At 35.8% G+C, this 12370-nt stretch overlaps 1 protein-coding gene across 1 annotated transcript; it reads right to left on the bottom strand.

Annotated features, from left to right (window-relative positions):
- Nucleotides 1-3668: 3668 nt before the first annotated feature.
- Nucleotides 3669-4888, bottom strand: LOC143540430 (uncharacterized). The gene is made up of 7 exons (XM_077033494.1): nucleotides 4768-4888; nucleotides 4593-4661; nucleotides 4404-4475; nucleotides 4242-4313; nucleotides 4042-4113; nucleotides 3842-3913; nucleotides 3669-3729 (listed from the first exon to the last, which is right to left on the bottom strand). Exons 2-7 carry the CDS (start codon nucleotides 4607-4609, stop codon nucleotides 3669-3671), a joined length of 366 nt encoding a protein of 121 aa, XP_076889609.1. The 5' UTR covers nucleotides 4610-4661; nucleotides 4768-4888.
- Nucleotides 4889-12370: the final 7482 nt, after the last annotated feature.

Here is a 12370-nt window from a genome sequence, read left to right as displayed (position 1 = left end):
TTAGACGATGGCATTATTATTGGTAAGGCTGAGCAGATCGCTAGAGCGTTGGGCATTATTCGCTCAGAGGGGGCGTCTCTAGGGCTTAGGCTTAATATTTGAAAAACAGAGGTTTTCGGCCGTCATGTGATGATTCGAAGAAAGTGTCGGGTTTATTCCCTCGAGAGATTAGCAGGCCTGCGATGGGAGTTAAACTCTTGGGGGGGAGCGGTTAGTCGGGATGCAGGGTTTATTCGGTCTTTGACAACTAAAAGAGCTTTGAGGGCGGTTGAACTTATGAAACGCCTGCCGGACCTGAGGGACCCCCAAAGTGAGCTCATTTTGTTACGCTCGTGCATGGGGGTTGCTAAGTTAGTGTTTGGGCTCCGGACCTGTCAACCTGAACATGTCAAAGAGGCTGTGTCAATCTTTGATGCGGGCCTGCGGGGGGCAGTTGAAGATATTGTTGTGTGTGGAGGACCGCATTTTGGGGACCTCCAGTGGAGGTTGGCTTCCTTCCCTATGCGTTGCGGAAGCTTAGGAATTTTCTCGGCTGAGGATGTCTCCGCATATGCATTTGTGGCTTCCAGGTCCCAGTCGTGGAAATTGCAGGACCACATCCTGCGAAACGCTGGTGTTACGGGGGTAGATCCTGACTACTCTTTTGCACTTGGTAATATTGAAACAACTCTCTCGAACCTTGATATAGGCGGTTTTACTGATAAGGAAACCGCCCCCAAGAAACCTCAACAAACCTTGACGAGTGCTCTTTATGGTAAACACGTACATGATTTGGAGGAGCGATTCGATATGACCCCGAGACAAAAGGCAGTTTTAGCTTGTCTCAAGGGGGCTCATGCCCAGGATTTTTTGACTGTTGTGCCCATTGAAGGTCTTGGGCAATGGATGCCAGCAGTTGAATACAAAGTCATCCTTAAATACCGGCTTATGATTCCTCTTTTCCCTCCAGATGAATTATGCCCCATTTGTAAAAAAGCTTGTTTGGATAGATTCGGTGAACATGCCCTCCACTGTAATGAATTGCCGGGATTCAAGTATCGTCATGACTGGGTTAGAGATGTGTTATGGGATGTGCTTAGACGTGTCGGGATCTCAGCCAAGAAAGAGGCACCTGTTAACTTTTTGACTGATCCGCGTGAGGGAAGATCTACCCTGCGTCCTGCGGATGTTCTTGTGTTTAGCTGGGCAGGGGGTAAGCATGCGTGTGTTGGCCTCACTGGGGTGTCCCCGTTGGTGGGGCTGAGAGACAGTGGCTTCGTACCAGGACATGCGGTTTTGAGAGCGGAGTCTAGGAAGGTTGCTAAGCATGAGACATCGTGTTTGGAGAATCAGCACGTGTTCATTCAATTTGCCTTCGACACTTTTGGATCCCTAGCTCCTGAGGCGGTTCGCTTCTTGGAGCAGGTGCAGAAGGTGGTCCATAGTGACTCGCAGAACCCAATGAACCAAGGATTTATATTTAGTAGCATAGGCTTTGCGATTCAAAAGGGAATATCGGCGCAGCTTGTTGCTCGCTTACCCATTATCCAGATGTAGTTCGGTTTGTGTTATATATAAAAGGACTTATCTAAAAAAAAATTTATTATTATAATCCAAACATAAAAAAGTATTTACTTACAGAGTTTGCAGACTTCTCAACTTCCCAACATAGTTGGGAATCGGCCCGTGGATCAAACAGTTTCTAAGTATCTTGCATAAGTTTACATGATTGTGTAATTAATATATTAAATTTAAAAAGCGGGAATTGGTATACAGATATAATAAGCTCACAATATCTGTAGTTGTTTCATTTGCTCTGGTGGCGGGAAAGTAGACGGTCCGCCTATCAAGTCACTATCACGAGATAAATATAGTAAAAGACAAAATAAAACAAAAATGAATTAACCACTTTATAATAAATAGAAAAAGGCATACAAATCTTTTAGTTGTGTTAAGACTAAGGGGTGTGGGGGCTTTAGTGGAGGCAAGAACCAATAATATTATGACGTGTGGCAGAGAGAGAAACTGGATAAGGGGGGTGTTGGAGCCCCTGGCCCTGGTGTGGAGGGGCTCCAGCAGGGGCTCCAGCGAAATTTTTTTTTATTTTTTATAAATATATTCAAACAACGTATTATTAAAAAAACTCATAAATTATTAAAAAAAGCTCACATTAATAAAAAAACACATTAATATCTAAAAATAAAATAAAAATTAAAGTACTGAAAAGAAACATTCTTCTTATTCTTCGGCTTGGTCTTCTTCGATCAACCTCTTTCGGATACGTTCCTTTTGCTTTTCCATTAGCATTTGATCGACCGGATTTAGGTTACTGAAGTCTCTAGTAAGAAAGTCCAAATCTCTCATTCGAGATTTTTCCTTTTTGTCATAAGAGACCACCTCCATGGTTTTGTTGAATTTATTGAGGGATTCAACAAGATTGACGATGTTTACGGCTTCCTCCTCAGCCGGTTTTTTCCCCTTGGCGTCCCTTCCCAATGGCCGCCTCCTCGGTGGTGAAGACGTTTCCTCCTCCGCAATGTTTAGGTCAAATCTAACGCGGCAATCCGACCCGGTTGAAGTGCTATACGCTGCAGACGAATTAGTTTTAGTCCGTTTCGGCCCTACTTCCGCATCAAAGTCCGGCGCCACCAGCTCAAACCACTTGGAACACCTTTTCAACCTGTCCCACAACTTTAAATCGTCCCACGTCTTCACCATCCCATACCTCCGCAAACACTCCTGCTTCCACTCTTCGACCGTGAAATTGTAAACCGCCAAATCATCACTGCCACTTGGTCTCATACGACCGCTGTTCCTGTTGAAAAGATTAGTAAACAAGCCGACAAATTTTCTGATTTCGGACCACCGACCCGAAATCATATCGGCGTTCTGCTCTGTACTCCCAACGAGCATGTAGAACGTCTCCCTAACCTTTGTCCAAAAAATCTTTCTCTGTTGGTAGTCGGCTGCAAAATGAATAAATAAATTAGATTTCCATTTAACTTTTTTATTTAACTTTTTTATTAAAAATCTTTTTTTTAAAACGTTAAAACAATTACCGCAACGCCGATCCTCAAAAATGACTATCCAAGCCCGACACAAGGCTTCCTTCTCATCCGATGACCACGGAGTGGCTTTCCGTTTCGTCCTCGGAGTCGAAGCCGGTCCCGACCCGTCCGTTGCAACTGGTTTTTTCCGGTGGACGCGTCTTTTTGGTCCCGTAGCTTCACCTTGTGATTCTTGTGTCTCCGGAACAACAAAGTTAGTAGACGGTTGTGTGTTGGATGGTTGAAAGCCGGATGATTCTTGCGGCTCCGAATAAAACATCGGTTGGTGCGGTGACGACCATAAATCGTCGTCAAGATAATCTGAATCAAGGTTTGGGAACCAATTTCCAGCCATTTTTTTAAAAAAAAGTTGAGAAGATGAATTAATTTTGGGTGAAGGTTTGAAGTTTTGATATAAAAATGGGTGAAATGGAGTATAATTATATAGAAAATATATTTTTTTTTGTTTTTTTCGGCTCCCCAACGGTCCAAAAAACATCAAAAGGTGTGCCTTCTCTCTCTATTCCCGCTAACCAGCTCACGCTTGCCTTGTTTTTCCCGCTAACGCCCCTGGTGGTGTGGTGTTAGCGCCTGGGGCGCGAGCGGAGGGGCTCTAGCGCCCCCGTTGAAGCCCCACACCCCTCAGTCTAAGGCAGAGATGCTAGACGGAATGGGCCCCTCAAACATGCAACCTTGTATATGTCTGCATCATAAACCATATATTGAAATATTACAAATGAATGCATCCTTAGTGAGTTATTCAAGTTTCAAACTACATAAACAAAAAGGTAGAATAAATTGCATGTAATTTGTACAATTTTCCAATTTGTGTCCACTGGCTAATGAAGTTTGGTATTTTTCCGCCGAAATTGTTGTCACTTATCCTCCTAAAAATGTAACAAAACACAAACGAAGAAAGATGTTAAACCTTTACACACTTTTTCCTTACACAAAAAGAGAGGTAAAAGAGAGTTGAATTTATGTAAGGGGCAAAATAGTCAAGATTTATAATCACACATCAGTCAACTTAGTAAGGTTTAAAAGTGTAATAGGCAGCTCTCCAAAGAAATTATTTGAAGATAGATCACTGTGAATACAAAGTTTCACATGAATATGGTAGATTTTACAAGATCTATATATACATATATCTGTGTGTGTGTAGCCATGACAGTGGGCGTGGGTGCGAGTGCTTGTGTCTAAAGAAAAAATTAGTACAGTTTCTCCAAATTATTCAAGTTTGCAATCTCTTTTGGTAGGATTCCAAAAAATAGATTTCCTTCTATGCTCCTACAAAAATATTGAAGTATATTTTTATAATTCTACTTTATTATTATTTTTTTGATAGTATAACAAGTAAAAAGTGCTGATGTGGCTCACAAATCAGTAAGGGTGGTCATTTTGGTGAGACTTATTGGAAACCGCCCATGTAGCCGGTTTCCCATGAGTGAGCTGCATATTTACATAACTTGAAGTTAGCATATATGTTACTAGTAACCAAAATATATTATGATAAATTGTTACGATAAAATAACTGTTTTGCAGGCAATAATCACCGATGGTTCGTACAGGGTGCTCAAACGCATAGTGGTCCATATAAATGGTATGGTTCCCTCGAGGTAATTACGACTGAGATCCCTGCATTAGTAAAACATTATGATTATTATTCCACTATGATCATTATATTAAAAAAATTAAAACCTTTAATGATTAATGTCGAATCGAGCCCAGAGATGGTTCTTACAAACTCTGAAGGTGTTGAAGCTTGGCAAACTCTGATGGAAGAAAGGTTGGGACATTCTGGGATGTTATAGTTCTGGATTGCAAAAGAAAAAAACTTCAAACTTTGAATATTTAAAAAATTAATAAGATTAAAAAGTATGCTTGGTTTTTTAACATTGCTTTTAATATCATACAATTTGAAATATCTGGATATGATATTAAAAATGTGCTGCTAAAAATGTTGATCACCAAATTAAGTCAACTTGTCAGATGTGACCAAGATTAGAGATTAATCAAATGATTGATCAAATGTTTCAAAAATACGGATTCATTGCATATTGACAAAAAAAGAAGAAACTACAATTAGGAGTGTACACGAGCCAAGCCTCTCGTGAGCTACTCAAGATCCACTCGCAAAAAACTCGAACTAAGCCAAGCTTAAACAAGCTCAAGCCTAAAATAAGCTTGTTTAATGAACAAGCACGAGCCCGAGCTTCACTTATCGAGCTCGAGCTAGCTCATGACCCTAAATGAGCCTGAGCATTTACTAAATTTTATTTAATATATATTAATTCCATACTTATTGTTACATATATAACTATGATAAATATGACTTAATAATATATATTATGTTTTATACAGATTTATAACTAAAAAGTATATAAATTAAGTAATAAATGATTTAGAAATGAGCCAAGCTCGAGCTTTTTGTAAGTTAAACGAGATGAGCTCGAGCCTAAAATTAAGTCTATTTAATAAGCGAGCTTGAGTCAACTCGCGAGCTTAAACAAGCCCAGGTATTTATATAAATTTTATTTAATATATATTAATTTAATACTTTTTCTTATATATAACTATGATAAAAATAACTAAATAATATATACTAAAATTTTTATATAAATTTGCAATAAATAATATAGAAACGAGCCAAGCTCGAGTGTTTTTGAAAGTTAAATGAGCCGCGCTGGAGCTGGAGGTTGAGCTTAGTCGAGCTCGGCTTGGTTGCACTACAACGAAAACGTACAGTTTAGTAACTCTGCAGGTGGTATTACTTTTGAAAGAGCAATCACAGTAACCAGAGACTCCTTCGAAATCCACTTTGCCGCTGCACAGATACATGTAAGAATACAATTTCTCCTCCGTTAACCCTAACTCCTTCCAAATCTTTTCCAGCACCTTCACTGCACCAATTCACACACACAACGACAACAATCTGTAAAACTTGGAACAATACCAACTTAAAGGACCCGAACTGTTAATACGAAAAGTATATGGGTGGTTCGGTAAACATCTCGTGGGGTGGTTTGGAGAAGATCAAGATAATAATAATAATAATAACAACAACAACAACAACAATAATAATAATAATAATAATAATAATAATAATAAATTATTATCATTATTTTTTTATTAAAATTTTGGTTTATCTTTTGTTTATTTATATTTATAATTAATTGTTTCGTAGTTTCCGTTTTCATTGTGCTGAGTATTCCGTTCTCATTTATTATTATTATTATTATTATTATTATTAATTTATACGCAAATACCGTGTTCAGTGTCTTGATTACTTGTATGCCTGTAAACAAATCGAATGAGCACAAACAAGGGCATGTTCGTGTTCGTTCATTTAACTTTAAACGAACACGAACACTTAATCGAACAAATATTTTGTGTTCGTGTTCGTTTATTTTCGTGTTCGTTTGTATAAATTCTAAACGAACAGTTCACGAACATAAATGAACATAACTGAACAAAGATAAACGAACATAATGAACATATATGAACAAATGTAAATGAGCACAAGCAGACATAAACGAACATATATGAAGACACTTATCAATCAATCATGCCCAGTAAAATCCCACCGACAGCAAAGCTATAAGTAGGGTCTGGGGAGGGTGGGATGTAGGCACACCGTACCTCCATCCAAAGGAATGAAGAGGTGGCTTCCAGAGAGACCCTCGGCTCTAAGTACATGTGTATGAAGCAAAATAAAGGAAATCAAAGTTAACAGTTATATACAAACTACTACTAATTATAATAATATTAATAATAAGATCACAGTTTAACAGCTATATAAAAGCTAATAATAATTATAATAATAATAATATATGTAAGGGAAATACCATTATGGTATGCGACGTAAATAAGTTAAGTCTAAGCCCTAAGGTATTCAATTCTTTCTAAAAATCCTTAACTTTAATTCTACTTCTCCACGAATTCCTATCCTCAACCATGTCCTCGGAGAGGTTTAGGTCTATCAAATCATGCCTAATCCTCTCATCCCAAGTCAATTTCGGTCGTCATCTACCCCTCCTCCCCTCTATAGTAATGTTTTCTACGGATCTATATGAAGACACTTAAATGAACACAAATAAAAAAATATAAAACCATTAAGTAGATAGCTCTTCCAGATAATATTTAATTATTTTATATTAATATGTAAACAAACATAAAAAAAACGGATATAAATCAATAAATGAACAAAAATAAACGAACGAAAGTTAGTTTATTATATAAAGAAACATAAACGGACTTCCTGCCGAATGGTTCATCGAATGTTTGATTCGTTTAGAGGCCTAATTACTTGATCAAATAAGTTTAAAACAATTGCCATTAAAATCAAGTAGCCAGTGAAACTAGAAACCGAAAGCTTACATTCGTCTGCATGGAGCTTTGTGGAATGCGCGAACGCGCAGTTTGAGTAGAGAATGAAGGAGAATGTGAAGAGTAAGAGGTGGTTCTTCATGGTGATGAGTACTGTTGGATGATATTATTCGATTGTTCATTTTATAGCTGCTGTGGTTTGGAGGTGTGAAGCAGGTCATGTGGCTAATTAACACTCCGTGTTGAAATTGAATTGAATTGAATTGATATTGATTGATCTGCATTACCAACTCTGGGGTTTTAGAACCAACAGATGATATCTGATATTATCAATCACATGACATGTGGGTTTGTTGACTTCGGGAAACTGGGTTTGAATACAAAAGTTCTTTTTCCCTTCTCCTTATCTACTAAGCTAAAATATAAGGGGGTGTTTGTGATTGCTTATTTTTACCAACTTATAACTTATAAACTTTTGGAAAAGTAATAAGGTGTTTGGGATTGCTTATACCGTGAGAGGAAAAGTTCCATAAATTACACTTTTGTAACTTATTAACTTAATGAAAAGTTATAAGGAGGCAAAATAAGGAATCCCAAACACCCCCCCTAAGTTTTCAATAAGTTAGGATTTCCTAACTTATCTCCTTATCAATACAACTTCCCATTACACCCTCATCCCCCATTCCACCCAACTCTTTAACCACCTATCATTGCCATAAAAAAATGTCCTTTTTAGTCATTTTACCTCAATAAGTTAAACCAAACACTTTTTAAAAAACAACTTATAGTCTTATATTAATCCAACACTTTTTTGAAAACCCCTTAATGATAACCCATAATACCTTTTTACCTTATCACAAAAAGACATTTTTTTTCTTAAATAAGGAATCCTAAACACATCATTAATTACATTCTTGAATTAGATCGGATAAAAATATAGGAAAAAAATTGTAATTTTACATCTATGTCCTCATAGCAACAGCAACCATGTCATTGAGATAGGGTAAATTAATAATATTGTAATGAAATATATATTTTTCCTTCACAATCAAACCATATTTGACTAAAAAGTTTTTGAGGAAAAAAACTTTAACTTTTATTTCCATTCCCTTTATTTCTTTTTAAAGAAAAAACTCAATAATGAAAAAAGAAAAAGTTTTTTATTTTTTCCCTTTCAAACCCTTAAATAAAAAATTTCAATAATTAACTATGTAGGAAAGGAAAGAAAAAATAAAGGAAAACATGTTTATTTCTTTCCTTTCTTTTCCTTTTTAATTATTTTTTCTTTCTTTTCCATCCATTAAATTCCTTCCAAAGTGGAGAGAGAATTTGCGTTACAAAACCACAACGTTCCTTTCTTTTTTTTATTTAAATGAAACTCGGGAACATACTTTTTATTCATTCCTTTCATTTCTTTCATTTAATGAAACTCGGGAAAACAAGCTTCCTCTCTTTCCCTTTCTTTTCCTTTGTTAAATGGAACTCGGGAATATAGCGTTCATGAATAAGGCAACAAATGTAATGTAATTGTATAGGACAGCCAATATGATTGTACACATCGAAATAAAGATCTACGGACAAATATTATATGATTGATAGATAAATTTGATGGATATATTTGTGCAGTGGGTCGGAACCGTCATAACTAGAACTGAAACAGACAAATGGCTGGTATATAAATTGGAACCGGACCCTATTATGGAAAACGGGTTTGGTTCTAAAATCACTAATATCGGTTTTGTGATTAGGTTATTAAATGAGTTGTGCAAATTAAATGGGTCGTAACTTTTGAGTTTGAATTAAATGGATTGTACAAATCGGCCACAGTTTTAGCTTATCAAAGAAGGAGATAAACACATGTTAAACATATGAATCGAACAGTAGCAACAAGCAATCGAAACAACTAAGCAAGAACTTAATACTCAGGTATGGATCCTCAACTACCTTTCACGTTTGGATCAAAAATATAATTAAAACCTTTGGTAATAAATCAATTTATTTAAAAGTAGAAACTTATTTTTCAGCTTAAATAAGATAATTTTATAATTTTTGTTTGTTTTCTTAGATAAAAATGAAATAATCATTTATTGTTGTTCTTGTTTGGTGGTTGTAATTTCTATACGTTTGGGGGCTTTCGCTTTTTGTAAGTGGTCATTTTTTGTTTTTTTTAATGGCACGGCCTTTCAAAAACAAAAAAATAATTCATTAATGTGAAAAAATTCCGAATAAATTATATCTAGGTTTGATGAGAGGTATAAATTCACGTTAAGCTGGTCATGTTTGGATTAACCGGAGTTTATGTGTGTCCGGTTATGGTTGAGATCTCTAACAATAAATGAATGAAAATATTGGTGGTGTTTGAGTTTCATAATTTAAGCCGTCAACCTGACACGATTGACACATCCATTACATGCAAGTAGAGGAGTGAATATACCTGTTTAACAAATATTTATTGTGTTTTAACAGTTATAAAATAACACCATTTAATCTCTCTATAAAGTTGTTATTTTTCTAGTAATAGTCAGTTAGTCACATATCATTGTCTTTAGTTGTCCATGTTAGGATTTTAACGTTAGATATCATTGGTAGGTATATAGCATATAAAATAAGCGATATAGCTCCTGTATTTAAAAATGTCACATTTATAGTTTATGAAATAGTTGCTTAAAGTTGTCTTGCACATGATGGTATAATTTTCTTACATTACAAAAGAGGTAAGTTATAAAGTTGCCAAAGCTTTAGATATTGATGAAGATGTCCTCAATTTGAATAAATGTCATCACTAATTTCGTAACTTAATAAGTAATGATAATACTTTTATCAAAGTATCTTAAATCAACTTACAAAAAATGATACCCATCTTACAAACAAAAACAAGAATACTCATAACATCTATGTCATGTTATATTTATGGGTTAATATAAACGAGGATGAAGAAATTACCTAAAGTTATGACATATTTTTGGTAATTTGTATTAAATATTGTGAATAGAAATCTTTCATAAATCATAGGTCTAATAAAATCAAAATAAATAGGAAGATGATTTTAATAAGTAATGTTATATTTTTGGTTAATTTGTATTAAATGTCGTGAATAAAAATATTTCATAAATCATAAGTCTAATAAAATCAAAATAAATAGGAAGATGATATAAAAGTCGGGTGTGGCTTAAGTGGTAAATACTTGATTAGTCGAGGACAAAAAGGTCATTTCACTATAAGAAAAAATAATCTAAACATTAATCATATAGGGGTGTTTGGACATTGCCTAATTAGAAACAAAAATAAAGCAAATTAGAGGAGTGTGTGAAATAAGACTTTATGTTGAAAGTGACATTTCAATTAGAAAGCAACTAATCTTAAATCATTTTAGTTGTTGCAACTCACTTTTGAAGGATTTTTAACCCTTGTGTTTGTTCTTGAAGTAATGCTGGCTTTATAACCCCAACTCTGCCTCTTAATTTACAAGGCATACATTAAAAGTTTCTTTTATACTATAAAGATATTACCTGTAGGGTAAATGCGAATTCAAAGTAAAGCTATTATACGTATGTAATGAGAAAAGGTAGAAGTGATGTTAATATGTAAATATTTCATGTACAAACATATACACATATATGATGATAAGAGTCCAACATGATTTCACTATATTGAACAAAAGATTTAGTAAAAGAAATAAATAAATAAATAATATTTAACATGATTCATTTGACCCATTTGAAATTACAACACCGTTGTTAAGGATCCTTTCCAATCATAAGTATTCTGAGACATAGATGATGCGTGTTTAATGAATGTCTTTTTAAATAACTCACAACTAAGCTTTAACTTTATTATACGAAAATCCTAACGAATCCACACACAACCGGCAAGTGTACCGATCACTAATAGTATAGATCTAATGAAGTCCGAGTGTCGAACACAAGGACACGTGAAAACATACTTAATACTTAACCCTAAACAAGACTCACCTAAGAATAATATATTTTAAATGATTTTTAAAATTATTAACTACTTAACCTAACTTACTTTAATTAACTTAAAAGACTTAACTTAAGAAGACCAGACGAAACTTTGAGAATAATTTTTATCAATGGAGAAAATGTCTACGTAGGTAAGAATCCTATTGAAGGTATAATAAGCTAATGGATTGTAGAATCTCACGACACCGGTATCTAGGATGACATAACTAAGGTTCACTCAAGAAAGCTAGATCACCTCTCGGTCTCACTAACAAACCCTAACCTACCCTTAATTGATTTTAAGAACAAAACCGAGTAACGAATTGTTAAAGTGTTCTAATGTCGACTCTCCTCTCGGTCTCACCGACACACTACCCTAATGGAGACGAATACTACGCAACCAAGGATAGAGGAACAATTTAGTTTAACTTAAACTAGGTCAACTAATCGCTCACAAACCAAAACCTGACAAGAACCGAACCCGCTCTCGCGCGATTCTAAACCTATCAAGTAAAATCTATGAGACAACCCTACTTCCTATCACCTCTCGTTCTCTAAGAAGGTGCCTATGTAACATCAAGAAAATTTCAAGTTCAAAGTGTCAAGTTTCCAAAGTCAAAGGACCTAAAATGTCAAAATTCCAAACCTTAGGGTTTAAATTGAAAATTCTGATTTTATGTCCCCTCGCGATACGCGATGGGACAAAGGACAGGTCAATCGCGTATCGCGAAGGGCTTGGTCAAACCTTCTAGAAGTAGGTCAACGGCGATACGCGATCGTCGTTGAAGCTACATCATCGCGTATCGCGATGACGTGGTCTGACACCTCTAGCACAAGACACGTGGCACGTCATCCGCCACGTGTCAACACGTGGCACACCGTCTGCCACATGGCGACACGTGGCGGGCCTATATGGTGACTGGCTTGGGCTACTTCGCGATACGCGAAGGGTGCCCAGGAGGCCATCGCGAAGGGCTTCCAGGTTTTGCCTATAAATAGCAAGTCAGGGATTCACATTTGCACATCCCAAAGTCTGTACTCCTCTCTCTCTCTAGC

Source organism: Bidens hawaiensis, unplaced genomic scaffold (assembly GCF_021521415.1).
Source record: "Bidens hawaiensis isolate Kalapana, Puna unplaced genomic scaffold, B.hawaiensis_p1.1 tig00012230_1, whole genome shotgun sequence".
NCBI lineage: Eukaryota > Viridiplantae > Streptophyta > Magnoliopsida > Asterales > Asteraceae > Bidens > Bidens hawaiensis.
The sequence above is the reverse complement of the archived record's forward strand: the minus strand, read 5'-3'. Positions and strand labels throughout refer to the sequence as shown.

Coding starts and splice junctions, on each gene's coding strand:
- LOC143540430 (XM_077033494.1), bottom strand. Junction 3,914..4,041: donor CTTACTAAGTTGACTGATGT/GTGATTATAAAT, acceptor TTACATTTTTAG/GAGGATAAGTGACAACAATT. Junction 3,730..3,841: donor TGGACACAAATTGGAAAATT/GTACAAATTACA, acceptor TTTATGATGCAG/ACATATACAAGGTTGCATGT.